The 24,992-nt window shown below is 40.0% G+C and overlaps 1 protein-coding gene across 1 annotated transcript; it reads left to right on the plus strand.

Moving 5' to 3' along the window:
* The first annotated feature begins 685 nt into the window (after positions 1-685).
* Positions 686-24,724, plus strand: LOC126028666 (vomeronasal type-1 receptor 4-like). Its single transcript, XM_049787603.1, has 5 exons — positions 686-716; positions 2,446-2,558; positions 18,959-18,987; positions 21,492-21,613; positions 23,820-24,724. Exons 1-5 carry the CDS (start codon positions 686-688, stop codon positions 24,722-24,724), a joined length of 1,200 nt encoding a protein of 399 aa, XP_049643560.1.
* Positions 24,725-24,992: the final 268 nt, after the last annotated feature.

Genomic DNA, 24,992 nt, shown 5'->3' on the forward strand with positions numbered 1-24,992 from the left:
AAAGATTAGATGTTAAAGCAAAAGTATTAGGGAAATTAGCAATAATTAAGTAAATACTAATATTAGTAATCATAGTAAGTATTTTCCTAATAAGTACTAGGTAAAAGGAAAGAAAACTTACTATTATGGAGTAAAAGTTTAGATGATCTAAACAAAAAATACAAGTTGTTTGACAGTACCAGTTTCCACCTATCCATGAAACATTGCATGTCAGTGACTCTGGAGCGTTTATGTCAAAAAACATGAGCATAATGGAACCTTTCTGAAGAAAATGAATTCAGATCAATTTCCTAAATTTTGCAACAGAATATCTTGTACATGATAAAACAATGCAAGATCAATGGAAATATTATTACATTGAAGATCACACACATCAATGTCAAAATTACTATGCTGAGTGAACTTAGTCAGAGAAAAGGGATAAACATAAAATAATATACTCATCTGGGGGATATAAGGAAAATAGAAGACAGTGTGGGATGTTATCCTGAGACAATAAAGAAGATGAGGAGGGCCAAATCATGGTAAGAAGCTTGCCGCAAACAGCAGAGAGTGCAGTTAGTGTAGAGAAACATCTACTAAGAAAGGTTCGTGCATGGCACCCCTTCATTAATATCAGTGCAAACTGTGGTGTCAAAAAAATAAGAGAAATAAAATGTTTGCCCTGAGAAGCAGGTCAAGGATGATGGGTTGGAAGGAAGACAGCATCAGTGAGGGTAAGATGATTTGTGTTGACATTGGTGATGATAGTAGCGCAGTTGAGAAGGTTATTGTACATTATATGACTGTTATTCAATCATCACAACTTTTTATTAAAAAAATTGTAGCATGAACAACCTTGTATCCATTGTGTTTAAATGTAAAAAAGTCATCAATTAAGAAAGCAGATTTTTTAAATAACCCTGAAAAGACATAAATTTCATAACTATGAAAAGACATAGATTAAAATCTCCAACACATGTTTTTTTGAAGTTCTTCAATATACTGAAATTTCTTAAAATGCCAACTTATGAATTGATAGAATATTTTTAATCCATAGAAACCATACGTAAGATCACTTCTCACACTGAAACTACTACAATGTCAATACTTACTAATATTTTCTATACATATAATTTCTATACATACATCCCATACGTTTTCTCTTTCAACAGGGAAAAACTCACCTGGTCAATGGACTATGAACAATATAATAAAATTAAAAGGAAAAAAGAGAGTCCTATCATGGAGATAGGGAAAGAGACCACACAATATTTCCATGCACACAGGATTACTTCCTCTATAACCACATAACAATGAAAAGAAAAATCCTTATCATTCTATTTATTATCAAAACATTTTTGAGAAGGTTATTGTACATTGTATGACTGTTATTCAATCATCAAAACTTTTTATTTAAAAAAACTGTAGTATGAACAACCTTGTATCCATGATGTTTAAATTTTAAGAAGTCAACAATTATGAAAGCACAATATTTTTGAATAACCCTGAAAAGACATAAACTTCATAACTATGAAAGACATGAATTAAGATCTCCAATACATGTTTTCTTGAAGTTCTTCAATTTCCTGAAATTTCTTAAAATGCCAACTTAAGAATTGATAGAATATTTTTAATCCATAGAAACCACATGTAAGACCACTTCTCACACTGAAGCTACTACAATGTCAATACTTACTAATATTTTCTATACATACAATTTCTATATATACATCCCATATGATTTCTCTTTTGACAGGGAAAAACTCACCTACCTGGCCAACGGACTATGAACAATATAATAAAATTGAAAGGAAAAAAGGGAGTCCTATCATGAAGATAGAGAGACCACACAATATTTCCATGCACACAGGATTACTTCCTCTATAACCACATAACAATAAAAGGTGAATCCTTATCATTCTTTTTATTATAAAAACATTTTTTTTCTGTGCAGGATTATTTGATTACTAGAGTCACTCTACATATTGATTTTCCCAGGAGGGCGATATAGTGCAACTCTCTTCAGTCTGTGAGTCCTAAAAGGGAGGTAGTAACTCTATTTAGTCTGTGATTCCTAAAGGCATGTAGCATAGCAGAAATAAATAACTATATCCTTAAACATTCTAACTCCACATGCTGGGCCTGACCTATCCTCCCAGGACTGCCTGTTTTCCACCTGATCACTTACAAGAATTTTCTCTTCTCTGCCTCTGGCCAATTTGAACACTTACCCAATTCCTTCTTTTGTTGGCACAAGGGCCTCATGCTGAGAATCACTGTGCAGGCGTGTTGAGGAGGGAGGCCCCCAGAATGAGATTTTATGGTGTTGGGATTCTCCCGCCCCTTCCTCCACATGGAACAGCAATTACCACTTCACAATTGGAGCGAAGACTTGGAGAAAAAACTTCTGAAAACTTTTCTAAGTGATTATTCACTAATAAGCAATTACGCATTTACAATTAGTCCTCTTGGAGGCCTGTGTCATCTTCCAGAAGATCTGTCTCTACCTGGATCCCTGGAAGGTGGTTCTCATGGGCAAAGAACTGGAATTGTTGAGTGTTACCACGGAGGACACTGTAACTACTTAATCCTCCTGGATTTCTTGGTTCCCACAGCATTTCTCTCCCCAGCCCTCTTTCTTTACCAACTTCACAGCACGCAACAGATCTTTCTATGAAGACATGAGTTTTTTGAAGTGGATACCGGTAAACATTGATCCTTCTCAATGGAAATGCTTGCGCCTTGTGGGTTGATATTGAGCAATGGGGTGACAGTGTTATGGTTATGGTAGCTGTACTTTTGGTTATTTTGAAGTCTCCATCATGTTTATCCTAAAGGTTGAACTAGACAACATTCCCATTAGCAGTGTGTGGTTTTTCATCACCTCATACATAAACAACAACAATGGCTTTTCAGATCCTTTGATCTATGCCATTCTTGCTGGTGTAAGATGGTATTTATTGACACCTTCATTTGAATTCCCTCCTGATATTTAAAAATAAACGCTTTTCAAATTTCCTACTGGTCATTTCTTCTCTTGTTTTATTTTATTTTTATTTTTGGTCCACACCCAGAGACGCTCAGGAGTTACTCCTGGCTATGCGCTCAGAAATCACTCCTGGCTTGTAGGACCATATGGGTCACCAGGGGATCAAATCACAGTTCATCCTGGATCAGCCAAGTGTAAGGCAAACACCCTTTTGGCTGCAACATCGCTCCATTTTGTCTCTTTTCTTTAGAGAAAGGTTTGCTCATCTCTCCCAGTTTTTAATGTGATTAGTGGATTTTTTGATGCTGAGTTTTGTGACTACCTTTTATATCTTGAATAATAATCCTAACCAGATATATCATGTGCCAATTTTTCCCAACAGTCAATAGGGTGTATTTCCATTTTAGCCCTTTCTTTTGCCCAGCAAACTTTTTGTTTGTTTGTTTTGGTTAGTGCCAAATAAGCAGTGCTCAGGGGTTACTCCTGACTCCTTCCTTATGAATTACTCCTCACAGTACTTGGAGAAACCATACTGAATACCAAGTGTAAAACCCAGGTAGCTGCATGCAAGGAAAATGACCCTCACTCTCTGTACTATTGCTCAGGCACCCATGCAGTACCTATAAACTTTGATGTGCTTCATTTATTTTTTTGCTTCTGTTGACTTTGCCAGTAAACTCATATCATTCAAAACACATCTGGGATTAAAATCCTGAGTGTTCTGTTTCAATTTTTATCAGTGGAGTTGAATTCTTGAATTCTTGTTCATTGTCAAGGTCTTGGGACCAGAGCAATAGCACAGAGGTAGTGATTCTTTCCTGCATTCGGCTGACTCGTAATGAACCTGGGTTTGAACCCTGACATCCCTTATATTCCCCCAAGTCAGAATCGATTTCTGAATGCATAGCCAGGAGTAACACCTGAGAGTCACTGTGAATGGCCAAAAAAACAATAAATAAATAAATAAAATAAACTCAAGGTCTTTGATCCACTTCAAATTTATTTTCATTGAGACCCAATATCGATCCACTTGAATATTTTTGCATCTATCTTTCCTGGTTCTCCAACAGAGAACATAGTTTGTTGAAGAAACACTCTTTGTTCCACATTGTGGATTCTGTCTGCAAGGTACAACAATTCGTTTCTGTTGAAGATCTACTAGTATTAAGCAGTGAGCACATCTTGTTAGGCTCTTTTGGTTTGGTACAGGTGGGATTTTTAATATTTAATTCAATTTCCTTGTTTGCAATTGGTCTATTCAGGTTTTCTTCATTCAGTTTCATTCAATATGGAGGTCATATGGATCTAGAAATTCATCATTTCTTCTATGTTTTCCACATTACCAGTATAGAAGTACTCATAAGAACCACTCAATGTCCCTTGAATACTCCGAATCAGCTGGTTTGTGTTTTATTTCATTTTAGTAACAGCCATATATATTCTTTTTTTTTTTTTTGTTTTTTTTTGGGCCACACCCAGCGGTGCTCAGGGGTTACTCCTGGCTGTCTGCTCAGAAATAGCTCCTGGCAGGCACGGGGGACCATATGGGACACCGGGATTCGAACCAACCACCTTTGGTCCTGGATTGGCTGCTTGCAAGGCAAACACCGCTGTGCTATCTCTCCGGGCCCAGCCATATACATTCTGTTCATAGTTTCTTTATTATTTTTGGCCACACCTGGCAGGCCTCGGGATTTACTCCTGTCTCTGTACTCTGAGATCACTCTTACTTGACTCAGCATATGACATGCGGTGTTTGGGATCAAACTCCCAAGCAAGGCGAGTGCCCTACTGACTGTATTATCACTCTGATGCCACATAGTTTAACACAGGTTGTGATGTGTAACCATCTCCCCATTCTGTGCTATTTTACCTGTGCTCAATGACAAAATATTTGTATTTTCAGGAGGTCTGTATTGTTTCCTGTTCCTTTGACAACCAATACATGACTGCTGTAAAACTGACTCGCAGCAAGAGAATTTGCTCTGTGTGGCTCTGTAGAGCTTCATGTATTCAGACCTCCCATTTGAATCTTGGATCCAATCTATTTTCTTCTTTTTTACATTAGTAAACTTTCAACTTCATTCTTTGGATCCAGATTCAGTTCCTCCCTACTTTATTTCTGTCCCTTTGAGTCACCAAGAACTTTAAGAAGAAGATAAAAAAAAAAAAAGGGCCCTGAGAGATAGCACAGCGGCATTTGCCTTGCAAGCAGGCGATCCAGAACCAAAGGTGGTTGGTTCAAATCCCAATGTCCCATATGGTCCCCCGTGCCTGCCAGGAGCTATTTCTGAGCAGACAGCCAGGAGTAACCCCTGAGCACCGCCAGGTGTGGCCCAAAAACCAAAAAAAAAAAAAAAAAGATATAAATGTAATAACTTTAGTAAACACCACAATGTCCCATTTCCAAGAGTGCTCACTGCTGAATTCTATCGGATCTACAAAGAACACATCCTAAGATACACTCCAAGCTGGTTGTACAATGTGGAGCAAAGAGCTTCTTCAACAAATCATATTGGGGAAACAGGGAGCTACATGCAAAATAATGCTAGTGGATCCATATCTTGCATCTTCAACAAAATGTCACAATAGACCTTTTTGGAGGCCATACCTGGTAATGCTCAGGAGTTCCTCCTGGTTCTACACTCAGGAATTATTTCTGGTGGGCTCACGGAACCATATAGGATACCGGGAGGTCACACCTGGGTTGGCCACATGCAAGGCAAGTGCCCTCCCCACTGTGTTCCATTTCCACAATAAACCTTTATGACCCAGGGTAATCAGCAGATGCTATGAAATATCCTCAGATCCCCAGACCTGCCAATAATCACTACAACAAATAAAATGATAACCATAATTCTAGGGAGGCACGATCACTGATCACAAATTCATATATTAGTGTCTGTCTGCTTTCTTTCTACAGTTCCTGGTTATTCTAAGGAGCCCATTAAGCCCTGTAGACTGGCACCAAGAACCCCATCGAGTGCTCTGCCTTCCTGTCTAGAAGCAGAATCTTCAAGGAAGCCTGAGTAAGTGTATATGGCTGAGGGAGGAGAGCAAGCAGTTGAATCACACAGGCTAGGAAAATCTCTTCAGGATCTACTTGGGGCCTAGTGTAATGCTTGCTGAGGGTTATTATTACAGAAAAATTCTAGTGATGCTGAAACCGGTACTTAGGTATTGAAGTCACCAATACTTAGAGTAACAGAACCAGCCTATGGTTGACATGAGGCTCAGGAATCATGGGCTGAATGTCTGTGGCTATTAGATATATGTGCAGTTAGTTCCTCCATGCTTGTAGTAGAGGAGGGGAAAGTGTTAAACATTACTTCATTCTTGGAGCCAGAGTGATAGCACAGGATGGGGTTTACCTTGCATGCAGCCAATGTGGGTTCAATCCTGGGCAGCTCAGATGATCCCCTTATTCTGCCAGGTGTGATTTCTGAGCACAGAGCAAGGAGTAACTCGAGTGCCACCAGTTATGTCCTCAAAACAACAAAGTAACAAAAGTGAAAGAAAGTAACCCTATTCTATATAGAGGCAATATTTCTTTATATGTGACTTTTTTTTTTAGAATAGAAAAAAAGCTTTTTTTCCCCCCAGTCTAGGTTGTTCTCAGGGCTTACCCCTGGCTCCAGGTTCAGAGATCATTCCTGGCAGGCTCGAGGAACTATATGGAGTGCTAAGGATTGACCCATGGTAGGCCAAATCACATACAAGGGATGCTTTCTCCCCTCCATACTTTCTCTCTGACCCCTGCAAAATGCTTTGCACAGGTCTGAGATATGGCACAATAGAAGGCAATACAGATCAGTGGAATAGGCTTGAGTTCTCAGACATTGTCCCCCAGACATACAATTACCTAATTTTTGACAAAGGAGCAAGAAATCCTAAGTGGAGCAGGGAAAACCTCTTCAACAAGTGGTGCTGGCAGAACTGGTTAGCCACTTGCAAAAAAGCGAACATAGAACCCCCAGTTAACATCATGTACAAAGGTAAAACCCAAATGGATTAAAGACCTTGATATCAGACTTGATACCATAAGGTATATAAAACAACACGTCGGTAAAACACTCCATGACATTGAGACTAAAGGCATCTTCAAGGAGGAAAACGCACTTTCCAAACAAGTAGAAGCAGAGATCAACAGATGGTAATACATTAAACTGAGAAGCTTCTGCATCTCAAAAGAAATAGTGCCCAGGATACAAGAGTCACCCACCGAGTGGGAGAAACTATTTACCCAACACCCATCAGATTAGGGGCTAATATCCAAAATATACAGGGCACTGACAGAACTTTACAAGAAAAAAAATCTATTCCCATCAAAAATAGGGAGAAGAAATGAACAGACACTTTGATAAAAAGAAATTCAAATGGCCAAAAGACACATGAAAAAAATGCTCATCACTAATCATCAGGGAGATGCAAATCAAAACAATGATGAGATACCACTTCACACCACAGAGACTGGCGCACATCACAAAGAATGAAGACAATCAGTGCTGGCAGGGATGTGGAGAGAAAGGAACTCTTATCCACTGCTGGTGGGAATGCCGTCTAGTCCAACTTCTATGGAAAGCGATTTGGAGATTCCTCCAAAAACTGAAAATTGAGCTCCCATTCGACCCAGCTATTCCACTCCTAGGGATATACCCTAAAAACACAAGAACACAATACAAAAACCGCTTACTCACACCTATATTTATTGAAGCACTATTCACAATAGCCAGGCTCTGGAAACAACCAAGATGCCCTTCAACAGATGAATAGCTAAAGAAACTGTGGTACATATACACAATGGAATATTATGCAGCTGTCAGGAGAGATGAAGTCATGAAATTTTCCTATACATGGATGTACATGGAATCTATTATGCTGAGTAAAATAAGTCAGAGGGAGAGAGAGACACTCAGAATAGTCTCACTCATCTATGGGTTTTAAGAAAAATAAAAGTCGTTTTTGCAACAATCCTCAGAGACAGTGAGAGGAAGGCTGGAACTTCCAGCTCACTTCATGAAGCTCACTGTAGAATCAAATAATTAACGATGGGGCTGGATGGCGGTGGATGGAGGCCTTTGTGCTTAGGCCCCAACCACGTGGCTTCATCCCCATCCAGCTGGCGGATTCCTGGCCCAGGTAGTCGGCGTAATCAAGACTCACTTACACGCAGGCTTCAGGAAGAATCATCTTTATTTATGCCCTTGCCACCACAGGTGTGTGGCCTATGTCAACCTTTTAAGCATTCAGCTATATTTTGCTAGCCCTGCATCATATCTCCTGTTAGCCATCTTCCCTTTGGGCTCCATGCGGCCCAAAGATCCAAAAGCCAGGAAGCCAAGCCGGGCCAAGAGAGAAACGGCAAAAGGGCCCAATCCCCTGGCTCAGAGGTTTATCTATCCTTTTCCAGACCCCTCCCAGAAATGGGAGGTCTTGCAGGTAGTTACACCTATTATCCGGTTCCCAAGACCCCTCCCAGATATGGGTGGGTCTTAGGGTCTTTGCACCCAACTTCAGGGTTTTAGCTAGGTACACCAACATTTCCTCCTTTTCTTAATATTTTTATGCACCAACGTAATAGAGTGAAAATTAATATACCAGCCCTTTTCAAAAACATATCATTTGCAAAATATACTTTACACCTGTAACCTAAAATTCTATTAATGCTTTTTTACCAAGCACTATTTTGGAACTTTCATGTTCCTATATTTTTCCTATACACAAGTACTTCAGCATACATGCATAACATACATTTTAAAAACAGGCTAAGTACATTAAAATACACAGTAAAACATTTTGCAATTGAAAATATTAACTTTGAAAGACAACAAAACACATTTAAATCATAAAGAAAATGACTAAGACAAAGATGCAGGTGGTTAGAAATTAGATGTTAAAATGGGCTAATCTGTATTACCTCCCTTATATTTTTATTTTTTAACCACTAACTAATTAAAACTTATTCCATCACCAACTATGAGTAAAATATTACTACCCACTAATTTTCTACACCTAAAACCATAGTTTAGATTAATTTGTCCCACGCTGATCTCACCACATGGCTTTTGTAAACTTTTAAAGTTCAGATGTTGGTTTGTCCCACGCTGATCTTACCACGTGGCTTTCTTCCGTAGTTCCAGGCTCCGCTGCTGGTTTGTGATCTGGAGCGAGGATTCCAGGTTTTTCGCTTTTCCGGGCAAAGCTGAGCCCAGCCAAGCCGATCCCAGCCGAGATTCCAGCCGAGCCGAGCTGCTTGGAGCTTGCCTCTTGGAGCTTTTTGCCGCAGGGGCTTCACCGCTGCCTTTTTTCCCCTCTGGGAGCACTTTGGATGTTCAGAGTTCCAAGTGATTTAAACTAAAAGTTCAGTTCGAAATTTCCAAAGTCGAAATCCAAATTCAAGCCAAAGGTCATTTTCAGAAAATCAGTCCACTTTAAATACAGTCTTTTTTCTCCTCCGTTTCCAATTTAGACTTTTAATAAGTTTTTGAAGAGGCCCAGGTTTTTGGTTTTTGTAACAAAGTTTTAGTTCTGGGCCTGGGCTGGAGGTGATGCAAGCTTCCACCTCTTTTGTTTTAATTGCCCTTGTTTCCCTAGAAGGGGTCACGGCCATGTTTGAACAAGGCTCCACGTGGCCCAGTGTTTTGGGCTCAGTGCACCCGAAAAGAGCCAAAATGAAACAAAAGAGCAGAAATCTCACCATTTTTGCTGTTTTGTTGGGTCCAGGATTCAGGTCAAAGTTTGGAGCGCCATTTGTAGAATCAAATAATTAACGATGGGGCTGGATGGCGGTGGATGGAGGCCTTTGTGCTTAGGCCCCAACCACGTGGCTTCATCCCCATCCAGCTGGCGGATTCCGGCCCAGGTAGTCGGCATAATCAAGACTCACTCACAGGCAGGCTTCAGGAAGAATCATCTTTATTTAGGCCCTAGCCACCACATGTGTGTGGCCTATCTCATAACCTTTTAAGCCCTAGTTATTCTTGGCCCTGCATCTTACAATTCAGCCATCTTCCTCCAAGCCCAGCAGCACAAACAGGCAAAGCGCCAAAAGGGCCAAAAAGCCCAAAGCCCGAATTCCCTTGGTCCAAGCCTTATATAACATTTCCCAGACCCCTCCCAGGAATGGGAGGGTTTAGCAGGTAAGGTTACACCTACAATCCGGTTCCCAAGACCCCTCCCAGAAAAGGGTGGGTCTAGGGTCTTAAATAGGTACACCCACATTTCCTCCTTTTCTTAATATTTTTATGACAATATTTTTATGACAACAAAGTTCTGTGCAACAGTTGCAAAAATAGAAGGGATTTTTCAAAGAAAACGTACTTATGGAAACTGCCACCAGTACTTATAATACACTTGAAACGTTTTGCTTTTGATGGCAAACAAATAAAAAAATTGCATACTTATGTAGATTTTCCTTTAGAAGACCTCAATTTAGAGGAATTCACTTCAGAGAATAAAAGCAAGATTAAGAAATACAACTTATCATCGGTGTCAAACCATTATGGTAAAGTTCACTATGGACACTGTACTTCATACTGTAAAATTGCTGCAAAACAACACTGGATCAATTTTGATGACAAGAAGATCAAAAAAGTCCCTAATACATTGGTGAAATCCACAGCAGCATACATCCTGTTTTATACTTCTTAGAGATCTACAATGAACACCAGATAATCATTTTACTTCCCTATCAGTTGCTATTAATGCTCTAGGATTCTTTCCACAGGCATGATCAATGAATATAGATTGAAAATCATGAATCCCCAATGTGTTTCCTTGTAGGATGGATTTATGTCTTAATTTCATTATTGCTCTAGGTCTCAGTTAATCATGAAATTTTACAAATTAATTTAGTCAAGGTTCACCTGAAAGAGAAATTTCTCATCATATTAATGTAGTTTTTCTTTCTAGGTATACTCATTTAACGACTTTCACTCTTTTTATTTTAACATCATTGCTTTATTTCCCTCAATTTAGGTTTTAAGACGCTTACATAATGATAATTTTAGGTGGACTTTCTTCACAGTGCTTCTTGCCTATGATTGATTATCATAAAGTTACTGTTATACAATAACTTTGTATATATACTGATATACACGTATAGTAGAGTTGTCCATGTTTGTATTATGCATGAAATTCTCTTTCAGATCTGCTAGGCAAAACCATAAAAAAAAATTTTTTTTTGTGAATTTGAAATGATTTATCTAAACAATTGCCGGCTATTACATTTTAAGGAGCTTTTAGTTGATTCAGCTGAATTCTCTTTTCTTTTGCTCTATTTTGGATCCTTTCCAACAAATATTTTTTAGTATGAGTGAGTGTTATGGCCATATTTTTTGTGAAGTCTGTGTATGTCTTGTTTAGTGTCTGTCTGTTCTGAATATTTTGTATATAGTTTCCTTTTTCCTAATTTTATCTTCCCCAAATTAGTCTTCCTTATCCTTCCTTCTCTCTTCCTAGTCCTTAACATTTTAATTTTCAGGATTTCACATGTGCAACCCATCTCCTTCACCCACAACTACAAGCTTCCTGATCTCGGCGGGAAGAAGAAATCCATGACTGTTGGAGTTTTACACCATATATGCTGCAAACTTGTTGGAAATGAAGCCACCTGGGATTTGTGTCACAATGTAACACCAGAGAAAAGATCCATGGACAAGACCCACAGTCTCTGGATCCCAGTTAAACTGTGCTATCTGAATTTCTGGTTTTCCATCCACATACAAAATGCTATTGTTGACCGTTTCTACAATGGCTACCCCAAGATTGCACCGATCCCAAAGGAAATACAGAAGCCCAACCAACTTATGATGTAATGATGTAACGCTTGGGGATGCCCCAACACATGGATGACTGTACTGGCCTTCCTTCTTCATTCAGCTTGATGTTATCTCCTGTACAAGGCTTCAACCCGCTTTTCCAGACCCATCAAGTGTCTTCTGCCGGTCTTTTTGGAGTTCCAGACCCCTCATATTTACAGATTGGTATTGAACTCTGTAGAAATTACATCTGTTGTTCTTCCTATAACTGTAATCCTTTGAAGTTATGTTTGGTACTACACTTCTTTTGACTATCGTAATTAATGTTTTTCTATTTTAGTTTTTAATATTAGGAATCGATGTTGTATTACATTAAGGTTTTGCTTTCTTGACTTTAGGTTTGTGAGTTATATATTATTGTCTATAATTTCCCAAATGATATTTTTGTCTGTTCTCAGGGTTTTTTGCGTGGGCGCATCATAGGCAAAATACTAGGTTTATAGAAGGTTCCATCCATTTTGGATGGGCCCTCAAGTTGTTTATTTACACAGGGAGGGTCTCTGCCTTAAACATTTTGTTTTGGTTTGTGACTTAAGCTCCCATCTATAAATAGTCGACATCAATTTCAGACATCTTATGGACTTCAGACTGGATTAAGAACTTGGACTAAGTTCAGATACCTATTGATCATCATTGCAGTGGCTCCCCACTGTGCAGAGGGTGTATGAGCCTCTTCTTCTGAAATAAAGGCCTAGTTCAATGCCCTCAAAGATGGGCTTTCTGGTCTACCTGAACTTGAATGAAAATGGGGCCGGAGAGATAGCATGGAGGTAAGGCGTTTGCCTTTCATGCAGGAGGTCATCGGTTCAAATGCCGGTATCTGCCAGGAGCGATTTCTGAACGTGGAGTCAGGAGTAACTCCTGAGCACTGCCAGGTGTGACCCAAAAACGACCACCACCACCACCACCAACAACAACAACAAATAAAGAAAAGGTGCTTCTTCTTGCCTGCTACACAACCTTTCTGGTGTCTCTTCGAAAGATCTATGTACGTCTTAGATTTATCTTCTCAGGAGCTTGTAGTTGATTCCTTGATACATGTTTCTGGTTTTAGACACCCTGTGCTTAGGTTAGAAGTTTTTCTTTACATTTTCCTGTGATGCGCTTATGCAAACAGCCGCTCTTTTATTATTGACTAATTTTTCTTTTAATAATTGTAGACAATATTGTTTGTTTACTAAAAACAAAAGGGGGAATTGTTGTGTATGTAAATATTTTGGGGGATTTCTATGTTGCTCACCCTAATCTGTGCCCTACCCTAGGGTGTGACCTGGCATTCTGCCCCCACCCTAGGGTAGGACCTGATTCTGCTTCCACCATTGGTTGGTATCTGATCCCACCATTGGGTGGGACCTGACTCTGGACTATAAGAGCAAGGGTCTGTGGAAGGCGGGGGCCTTTTGCTGGCTGGAACTGAATCTGAGTCTTTGGACTTCAGTTTTGTCCATCCAAATAAAGCAAATATTTCCACGAGCCTGATTGTCTGCGAGCTGTTTACCCGCCGTTTCACCTCAGAACCGTGGGCTAGACAGGGTGGCAGACGCGTGCTCCGAGCTGGAAGAAAAGGGCCTCATTCTCCATCCCTCCATCAGTCAACCTCTTCAGGGGCTGACCTGCTACAGCTCACCACAAAGAGTGGTGAGTGCAGTTATAGAAACAACTACACAGAGAACTACCATAATCTTGTGAATGAAAGAGGGAACTGGAAAGCCTGTCTGGAGTACAGGTGGGGAGTTGGGGGGTGGTGGGATGGAGGGAGATTTGGGACATTGGTGATGGGAATGTTGCACTGGTGAAGGGGGTGTTCTTTACATGACTGAAACCTAATCACAATCATATATGTAAACAAGATGTTTAAATAAAGAAAAAAAGTTTCAAATAAACTAAAAAAAACAAAAACAAAAACAAAAACAGAAAAAAAAAAAACAACCAAGAGGCTGGGTAAAATCCTGAAGCGCCCTCTGGAGCAACGCATGAGTACTGCATCAGTAATAGCCCCTGAGCACAAATGAGTATGCTCTGCAAAAAAATATAAAATTACTACTGATAATTAATAACCGTATGATATTCTGGGATATGAACTTCTTCATAGGAATAGGAACTAGGTCCTTGGGAAAACATATATCGTGCAATATTGTGAAAATGATCCTGATCAAAGGGAGTAAAGTTAGGGTCCTTGAGGGAGTTAGGTGATAATAAGAAATGTAGTGTTGAATTTTTAAGCAAGGGAAGCCATCATTAACCAGGCTGCAAGTCGCAGAATTTCAATCAATAAAAAGTTAAAATATAAAGTAATGGGGGTCAAGGTGATAGTACAATAAGTAGGGCAATTGTGTTGCACGCAGCCAACCTGGGTTCTATTTCTGGGTTCTATCATCCCCCAAGCATGCCAAGAGTAATTTCTAAGCACAGAGCTAGGAAACACCTGAGTACCATCAGTGTTACCCAAACATAAACAAAAAAAGAGGAATATATATAAAGGTTCCAAGCTCTCTACTAAGGAAAACAGCCGCATTTAAGAACGAGGAAATACTCTTAAGAATAGGTTTTAAACAAGAGTCTGGCAAAGTATTTATTTTTCATTTTATACTAGAGTGATAATATCAAAGAATTTTTACCATTTAAGTACATATTTTATGAAATGATATAGCTGGAATTCTTCAGATATGTCACATGCTCATAGTTTTCTATACAGCAGGGATGGCAGATGAATCCATTGGCAATATTGGATTTAGAGCATCAACTTGGAGAACTCCAAGTGGGTATATCCTGAAGCAAAGTCCCCAGCTCATCGGTTTTTCCATTCTCCAAAGTGGATCCTATGCATACCATTAAATACCATTCTCACTATCTCTACGATTATCATTGTAGCAGCAAAAATATTTAACAAAAATAAAGAAAATGTGGGGTTGGGTCAGAGAGTTACTACAAGAACAGAGTGCTGGCCTTGCTGCAGCTGATGTAGGTTTGATCCCTATTGTCCCATATGGTCCCCCAAGCCTGCAAGATGTGATCCCTAAACACTGCTCCAGGAGTAAGCACTGAAAGCTGCTTGATAGGCCAAAAGCCAAATATGAATGAGAATGTTAATAATAATTGTCATTCTTATGATGGTTAGTATTGAAAAAAGTGGGAAAGTGTTTTGTAGATTTTCTTTTCTTGTTAAGCAGGTGTTTTTTGGTCAGTTCACATGGAGCAGCTCAGGGGTTATTCTTTTTTTTTTCTTTTGAATATTTTTATTTAAACACCTTGATTACAAATATGACTGTAGTTGGGTTTCAGTCATCAAAGAACACCCCTTCACCAGTGCAACATTTCCATCACCAATGTCCCAAGTCTCCCTCCTCCCCACCCCACCCCCGCCTGTACTCTAGACAGGCTTTCTACTTTCTTCATTCATTTACATTATTATGATAGTTCTCAGTGTAGTTATTTCTCTAATTGCACTCACCACTCTTTGTGCTGAGCTTCATGCTTGTGAGCTGAACCTTCTAGCTCTCCTCTCTTTTGTCTCTGAGAATTATTGCAAAAATATCTTTTAATTTTCTTAAAAACCCTTAGATGAGTGAGACTATTCTGTGTCTCTCTCCCTCTCGCTTATTTCACTCAGCATAATAGATTCCATGTACATCCATGTATAGGAAAATTTCGTGACTTCATCTCTTCTGATGGCTGCATAATATTCCATTGTGTTTATGTACCACAATTTCTTTAGCCATTCATCTGTTGAGGGACATCTTGGTTGTTTTGAGAGTCTGGCTATTGTAAATAGCACAAAAAATGAATATAGGTGTGAGGAAGGGGGTTTTGTATTTTATTTTTGTGTTCCTGGGATATATCCCTAGAAGTGGTATAGTTGGATTGTATGGGAGCTCAATTTCCAGGTTTTGGAGGAATCTCCATATAGCTTTCCATAAAGGTTGGCCTAGACGGCATTCCCACCAGCAGTGAATAAGAATTCCTTTCTCTCCACATCACCGCTAGCACTGATAGTTCTCATTTTTTGTGATGTGTGCCAATCTCTGTGGTGTGAGATGGTACCTCATAGTTGTTTTGATTTGCATTTCCCAGATGATTAGTGATGTGGAGAGTTTTTCATGTGCCTTTTGGTTATTTGTATTTCTTCTTTGACAAAGTGTCTGTTCATTTCTTCTTCCCATTTTTTGATGGGATTAGATTTTTTTTCTTGTAAAGTTCCATCAGTGCCTTGGATATTTTGGAGATTAGCCCCTTATCTGATGGGTATTGGGTGAATAGTTTCTCCCACTCAGTGAGTGGCTCTTGTATCCTAGCACTATTTTCAGGGGTTATTCTTGACTCTGCACTCAGCGATCAACTCTGGACAGTGCTTCCAACCGAGCTGTAGTACCATAAAACCTCCAGACCTGCAGAAACAAACTTGTTTGGCTGCAACTTTTGTCTTTTTGCACACTCTTCCTCTCAGTCCACCATTCCTGGGAACACAGTTGTAGTGGCTGATGAGGGCCATAGCAATCCGCATTACCTGTGATGACCTAGAAGCCAACATGTCTGCGCCCAATTAGCCCAGTGTAGCCACCATGTTGGAATACTTGCGTACAGGAGCTGGTTCGGAAGGGAGATATTGATGAGGTTTGAGCTTGATGGGGCACAATATTAGGGATTTCAAATTTTAACATAGTGTCACAGTGCAAGCAAGCATATTAAGCCCCTTGAGGCCTCCCCTCTGAACCTAACGCCACTAAGATTAGATAGGTAGTGCTGTTCTTGCACCCAATGACCCAGTTTTATTCCAGTATTTTCTCATGAGCACTTTCAGAATTGAATCCTTAGCTCAGAGGCAGGAGAAATTCCCGAGTACTCACGGGGTGGCTACAAAAACAAACCCAACATGAACTGTTTATGACTTCAAGGAGATTTCCTCTAGGTCGCATTTAGTTAAGGATTTCTGTGGGGTTTTTGTTTTGTTTTGATTTGTTTTTGTGGGGTGGGTGTCCCACACAGGAGCAGAACAGTTCAGTTCCGGAACTGTGAAGTGTTGGAAACAAGTTATGTGCTTCAAAACACAGTGAAGGGCCAGTGGTTGCTTGAGCACTCCCACTGCAAAAGAGATAAACTGGGAGAAATCATGCCAGGGCCTAAAATCCAGTGTCAGTGAGAGTCCATTAGGGGTCAGTCTCTACCGTGACTGTCAGTAACTGGCAGCAGGGAGGCTGGGAGAGGCAGGGAGGAAACGTGACTCTAGGACATGATGAGTTGGAGCAGAAAGGCCCAGTTGGGGCATCTCCATCATTCCACTCCTTGGTGTGGCTCTAGTCCACTGCCCTTGGCTTTAATAGGTGGAACCACTTGGGTGAATGAAGTCAGATGGTTAGGGGGCTGGCCTACTGGTAGGGGCTGGAACCAGCGAGTAGGTAGACCTGGCTTGCAAGGGATGGGGGCGGAACCATAGGCATCAGGGTGGGTGGCCTTTGTATTTTAGTCTCTATTTCCTTTGAGGTGCAGAAACTTCTCCGATTAATATAATGCCATCTGTTTATCTTCACTTCCAATAGTCTGGACAGTCTTGTTTCCTCCTTAAAGGTGCCATTGGTCTCAATGTCATGGAGTGTTTTACCTACATGTTCTTCTATATACCTTTTGATTACAGGTCTGTTATCAAGGTCTTTAACCTATTTGGATTTGACCTTTGTGCATGTTAGATGGAAGTGCAAGTTTGCTTATTTTCGCATGTGGCTGACCAGTTGTTCTAGCACCACTTATTGAAGAGGCTTTCCTTGCTCCATTTTATATTTCTTGCCCCTTTATCAAAGATCAATTGATTGGATGTCTGCGGAACATTCTATTTAAAATAAATATTTAAAATAGCATGGTATTGGAACAAAGTCAGACCCTCAGATCAGTGGAATAGGCTTGAGTACTTATAAAAAATAAACCTCATATAAAGAAACATTGCCTTCACATAGAATGGAGTTACTTTTCTTTTTTTTATTGTTTTTGCTTTGAAGTCACACCCATTGGCACTCAGGTTACTATTCCTGGCTCTATACTTGAAATCACTCTAGGCAGACTCGGGGGACCATATGGGATGCTGGGTATTGAACCCACATTGGCCACATGCTGTGCTATTACTACAGCACCAATAGTGGAGTAATTCTTAATACTTTCTCCTTACTCGGTTACAAACATGGATGAACAAACTATGCACACACATATAATAGCCCTGAATATGCAAGCCCATATTTCCTGTACAGTAGTCAACTGTAAGCGGTCTTACTCTAAGGCTTGGTGTCTTCAATATCTAAGCACTAGTTTTATCATCACTAGAATTATTCTGCGGTAGTAAGAATTACACTAGGTAAGCAAGAATTACACTAGGCAACATGTGGGTCCAGAGGGGATCATCTTGATTCAAAGCCCTCATCCCTTAGTAGATCAGTTCATTGTTGGGATTTCACCTCCCTGTGTGGTTCAGACACTTGCTCTCCTCCCTCATCTATGCACCCATACTCAGACTTCCATTCCTTGTAGATTCTGCTTCTCAGACTGAAAGGCAGAGCACTTGGTGGAGTTCCTCCTGGTGCCATCTGCTGGGCTGAATGGGTTCCTTGGAATAACTGAAAGTATGGGAATGAGGGAGACAGACACTAATATATGAATTTGATATCAGTGAACTCACCTCCCTGCAGAATTGCAATTATTATTTCATTTGTAGTGGTGATGAAATGGCAGATCTGGGAAGATGATATATTTCTGAGGAACGCTTACCATTGCAGCTGCTGATTAGCCAGGATGTAAAAGTTTATTGTGAGGATGAACAGCACAGCAGGGAGGGCACATGTGCCTTGCACATGGCTGACCCACGTGTAATCCCCGGCATCCCATATTGTTCCCTGAACCCACCAGGAGTGATTCCTCATATCATTACCAGGTATGGACCCCCCCAAATGTCTATTTTGACTTTTGCTGAAGGTGCAAGATATGGACCCAGGTGCATATTTCTTGCATGTAGCTTGCCTGTTTCCCAACATGATTTGTTGGAGGCTCTCTTTGCTCCATGTCAAGGACCCATTTTGAGAGTACATTAGGAAGTTTTCTTTGAAGATTTTATAGAATTCAGTAATAAGCACACTTGGATAGACATTGTGGTATTTCCTAAAGTCTCTCATTTTTATCTTTTCTTTTCAAGAGTCCTGAGGACACACAAAGGGGCGGAAAGTAAGTCAGGAGGAACTGAGTCTGGATGCTAAAGAAAAAAGTCTGGACCTTAGTAATATTATTAAAAAAATCAACTCAGATTGGATCCATGACTCAAATAGAAGATCTAAAATCATGAAGCTCTACAGAACAAAGTCTTGCTGGTAACAATTTTTTTTCAATAATTGTGTGTTTCATATCAAAGAAAAACACAATATTTTGTCATTAGAACACAAGTAAAATACCAGTCGTGGCACCAAATACTGTATTTCCACCCAGGGAAAGTAAGTCTAGAGCAATGGTTGCCAGTCACGGAAAATAATCCAAACAAAGCTGAGAGTGAAATACGTTGGGCCAAGTAGCAATCTGTCTCATATAATCAAGAGAGATAGAGTGAGAGAAAAAGAGAGAGCTGCCTTCCAGACTATAATTATTATTGAGTACAGAGAATACACCCCCAAGTAGGGAAGGAAGGATGGAAGGCCTATTTTGAGCCAGTCCCACCCAGATTTCCATGACACATGCTAAGTAGGAAAACCTCTGTTTTGGATAAAAACCAAGTAGTAATCAAACAGATCTCAAAAACTGAGGGAAGCTGTTTTGTGTGGAATCAAGGTGTAAGTTTTAAACCTACAAATAGCAACATAGACTAGAGGAAATATGTGCAATACAATAACTTGTGTGAAGAAACTAGCTGGGGTCAGAGTGATAATATGGTAGGTAGAGTGTTTGCCTTGTATGTGGGTTTGATCCCTGATTCCAAGTGTAGTCTACTGAGTCAACCACGAGTGATCCTTGAATACAGAGCCCAGGAGTAAGCTCTGAGTTCTGCCAGATATGGCCCCCAAAATAAAATTAAAAAAAAAAGAAACTTTCAAAAAATGTACATGTTAGTCTTAAAAATGCAACAATTACCAGAAAAATAAAGCTAATTGATTCAAAGTAGGCAAGGGATTAATAGATCATAGCAGGTTATTATAAATAATTCTATGTGGGTAAACTGGAGAACATAGAAGAAATGGGTGAATTTCTAGAACCATATAATCTCCCAAACTGAATGATGAAAACCTGAACAGATAAACTACAAATAATAAAATTAAAATAATTGTTAAAAAAGCCACCCTGACCAAAACCCAAAGCCCATATCTATGTGTGCTCACTGCTGAATTCTTTTGGATTTTCAACAAAAAATTATTGTTCGACTTCTTAAGCTTAGCACATGATATGGAGCAAAGTGAGTCTCTCCAACAATTCAATAAAAATATGCAACTGGGAACATATCTTGAACCTTCAATGAATGTCAAATTGAAGTGTATCAAAGATCTTGAGTTTAAACCAGATTTCCAGACACCCATCTAGGAAAATATAGGCAAAATGCACAGGATTGGAACCTCAGAAGTGTTTTTTTTTTAACAATATGAGTTTACTGGCAAAACAACAGAAGCAAAGAATAAACAAATGGTGCACATCAAAATTCAAAGTTTCTGCATGGGTACCAGAACAAGGGCATCATGGGTTAAGGGACAATCTTCTTGCACACAGCTAACATGAAATTGATCCTTGCGCTCCATAGAGTTGAGCACTGAGAGAGAGAGAGAAGAGTCATTCATGAGAACAATCCCAGAAGTAACACCTGAACACCACTGGGTGTAGCTCCCAAACCAAACTAAGCAAACGAAGAAAAATATTCTGCTTGGCAAAAGAAAGAGGCTAAAATGAAAAGACAGCCTACCAACTGGGGAAAAAATTGGCACACAAATTATCATGGTAAGTCACAAAACTCAGCATCAAGAAATCATTAGTCACATTAAGAACTGGGGACAAAATGAGCAAACCCTTCTCTAAAGAAGAGACAGATGGCTTGTAGGCACATCAAAAACATTCATTGTCACTTAGTGTGAGGGAAATTCAAATGAAGGTGTCAATAAGTATCATCTCACGCCAGCAAGAATGGCGTATATTAAAGAAGCTGAACAACCAGGGCTAGTGTGTGGGAGACGAAAAAGCAAGCACTGCTACTAGGAATGTTGTCTAGTTCAGCCTTTATGGAAAACATGATGGAGACTGCTCAGAACAACCAACCATACAGCGATCATGTAACCCGCCACCTCATTGCTCAATATTAACCCACAAGATGCAAGAACTTTCATTGCGAAGGATCAATGCCCACTTATATCCACTTCACAAAACTCCTATCTCCATTGACAGATCTGCTGAGGTCTGTGAAGTTGATAAAGAAGGAGGGTTGAGTAGAGAACTGCTCAGGGAACCAAGAAATCCAGCAGGACTCAGAAGTTTGCGGTGTCCTCCCTTGTCACACTCAACCTTGCCAGTGTTATGCCTATGAGAACCACCAACTCAAGGGATCCAGCAAGAGACAGAGCTTCTGAAAGATGACACAGATCTCCAAGAGGACTCATTGTAAATGCGTAATTGCTTATTAGTGAATAATCACTTAGAGAAGATTTCAGAAGTTTCTCCTCCAAGTCTTCGCTCCAATTGTGAAGTGGTAATTGCTGTTCCAGGTGGACAAGGGGGCGGGAGAATTCCAACTCCATAAAATCTCATTCTGGGGGCCTCCCTCCTCAACACACTTGTGCCATGATTCTCAGCTTGAGCCCTGTGTGCCAACAAAAGAAGGAGCTGGGTGAGTGTTTAAATCAGAGAGAATCCTTCAAGGGGATCAGATGGAAAACAGGCAATCTTGGGAGGATTGGACAGGCCCAGCCTGCGGTATTAGGATGTTTAAGCAAATAGCTCTTTATTTCTGCTATGCTGCCTCCCTTTTAGGAATCACAGACTGAATAGAGTTGCGCTCTATCACCCTTCCGGGAATATCAGTAGAGTAACTCTGTAGGAATCACATAATCTTGTGCAGAAAAAATGTCTTAGGTAATAAATGTAATGTAAGGATTTGTGTTTCATTGTGTCGTGGTTAGAGAGGAAGTAATTCTGTGTGCATGAAAACGTTTCATGGTCTCTCTCCCTCTCACCTTAATAGTAGTTCCTTTGTTACTTTCAATTTTACAGTGTTCATAGTCACTTGACCAGGTGAGCCTTTTCCCTGACAAAGGTCAAAATTTATGAGATGCATATATAGAAATTTTATATATAGAAAGTATTAGTAAGTATTGGCATGTTAAGAGTTTCAATGGGAGAAGCAGTCTCACATGCGGTTTCTATGGATTAAAAATATTCTGCTATGAATTCATAAGTTTGCATTTTAAGAAATCAGTAGATTGAAGAATTTCAAGAAAATATGCCTTTGGGATTCTAATTCATGTCTTTTCACAGTTATGGGGTTTCTGTCTTTTCAGGGTTATTCACAAAATCTTGTGAATATTTTTTGAAATTTTTATTTAAATACCATGGATGCAAGGTTTTTCATACTACATTTTTTAAATGTAAAGTTGTGATGATTGAATTACAGTCATACAATGTGCCTTCTCAAATGAGCAGTTACCATCACCAGTCACAATTAATTCCCTTCACCCTCACTGAAGCCCTCTTTCTTCCAAACACCATTCTCAGCCTGCTTCTGGAGACAAGCATTTTACTTCTCCCTTTGTTTTCTTGAGACCACAGTCTGCACTGCTATGAATGAAGGGGTGACATCCATGCCTCTTTCTTAGTAGACCCTGCTCTAACAGCAATCTCTGCTCTTTGTGGCAAGCTTCCTATCATGGATTGGCCCTCCTAAACCTAATCTTTATTGTCTCAGGATAACATCACCAAACTGTCCTCTCTTTTTCTCATATCCCAAAGATCACTGAGATTATTTTATGTTTATCCCTCTTCCTCTGACTCACTTTACTCAGAGTTATAATTTTGACATTAGTATGTGTGATATTCAATGTAGTAATGTTTTCTTGGTCTTACATTGTTTTATCATGTACTAAGTTATCTGTGGAAAAAATTAGGAAACTGATATGAATTTATTTTCTTGAGACAGGTTCCATTAAGCTTATATTCTAACATAAAGACACATGAGTTACTGTTACATTCACTACATGCAATGTTTTATGGCTAGGTGGTTGGTGGTTCTGTCTAACAACTTGTATGTGTTTTTCCATTTATATTATAAACTTTCACACCTAATAGCAATTTTCTTTTCTATTCTCATAATACTTAATAGGAAAATAATTGTCACATATTACTAATATTTATATGTATTGAAATATTGCTAATTTTCCTAAAACTTTTACTTTTACTAATCTTTTACTCTTTTTTGATCCTCTAACTTTAGCTTCCTTCTGCAGGATTTACCTACAGAATAAAACTTAAGGACACACAGAGGAAACATTTTTAGGATTAAAGGATAAAACAGAGACAGTTTCAAACCAGGGACAGATTTGGTCACATCATTGCATCGATCTAGGTGAGCACAGCTGACTCGCCAGTGTTTCACTTGAGGCTGCTGCAGTCATCAAGAGCAACACCCCCTTGGCAGCACCCCACTCCACTTGGGCAGACCTACATGCAGATCTGAGAATATACTTCGCAACTCTGCGTAATAAAAGTGTCAAATGAATTTACTGGCAACTCTGCCACATGGTGGTGAACATTCAAATTGTTTGTAAGGTACATTCATACTATTGATTTTACACAAAAATTGTTCTTTCAGAGTTAGTCAGCCATCGCAGAATGGCTAGGAGAAGCAAAATAATAGGAAAAAACAATTAGGTCCGTGTATATAGGTGGGAGTGAGAGAAGGTGAAGAATATTGAATTTCAGTGGACTGTGCCTCAAAGATCTGGTCATGCGTCAGATCCTACTTCAAAACTTCTAGCTTAGAAGGCCAGTATCAGGCATCTGGGGATGTACCCGGACTGAAAAGATGTATTTGACAATAGGGATGATCTTCTTAATGCAGACTGTGGTAGGGGTCTTGGGCAACCTCTCACTTCTCCAACATTACTTGGTCCTTCATTTCACCAAGTACCACTTCAAAGGCACAGATTTGTTTATTAAGCACATGCTAGTAGCTAATATCTTGGTCCTTGGTAAAGGAGTCCTAAATGCAATGGCATTATTTGGCTGGACGAATTTTATCAATGATCTTGCATGCCAACTTATTCTGTATCTGCACCGAGTGGGGAGAGGGGTCTGCATTGGTTGCGTCTGTCTCTTGAGTGTCTTCCAGGTGTTCACCATCAGCTCCAGAATCTCCAGATGGACCCATCTGAGAACAAAAGTCCTCAAGCATGCAGGGCTTGCTCTTTACTGGTGGTGGATTGTTGTCATGCTGGTGAACATTCCCTTCCCTCTCTTTATAACTGCCACAACCAGCAACAGCAGCTTTGACAAAAAAGTCTTTGGGTATTATTCTGCTGTGATTCACGATGCAACCAGTGACGTATTATATGCGGTGCTGTTGACATCGCCTGATGTGCTCTGTCTGGGGCTCGTGCTTTGTGCCAGCACCTCCATGGTTTACATCTTGTACAGACACAAACAGAGGATCCGGCACCTACGCACAAACATCTCCCTCCAGTCTTCCCCCGAGACCAGAGCCACTCGAAGAATCTTTCTCCTGGTGAGCACTTTTGTCTGCTTTTACACCCTTTCCTGCTCCTTTCAAGTGGCGCTGTCGATTATGCCTAATCCCATTAAATTGTTGGAGAACTTAGTTGTGGTCATGTCTGCCAGCTTCCCCGTTGTCAGTCCCTTTTTGCTCATGCGACAAGAAATTAGTGTGATCAGGCTTTGCTGTATCTCGAGGAATCCCAAATTGAGGGGTCCAGTGGGGAACACATAGAGTGTTTTTTTTTTTTCCATGATGTTGGGCTGCCAGTTCATTTAAGTGTCCTGAATAAATTCTTGAATTTTCAAAAGAAGTTAGTGAGCATTTTCCGAGCATTTCTTTTTTTTTCTTTTTTTTCTTTTTTTGGTTTTTGGGTCACACTCGGCGGTGCTCAGGCATTCCTCCTGGCTGTCTGCTCAGAAATAGCTCCCGGCAGGCACGGGGGACCGTATGGGACACCGGGATTCGAACCGACCACCTTTGGTCCTGGATCGGCTGCTTG

The sequence above is a fragment of the Suncus etruscus genome, chromosome 14, assembly GCF_024139225.1.
Source record: "Suncus etruscus isolate mSunEtr1 chromosome 14, mSunEtr1.pri.cur, whole genome shotgun sequence".
In the NCBI taxonomy this organism is placed as follows: domain Eukaryota; kingdom Metazoa; phylum Chordata; class Mammalia; order Eulipotyphla; family Soricidae; genus Suncus; species Suncus etruscus.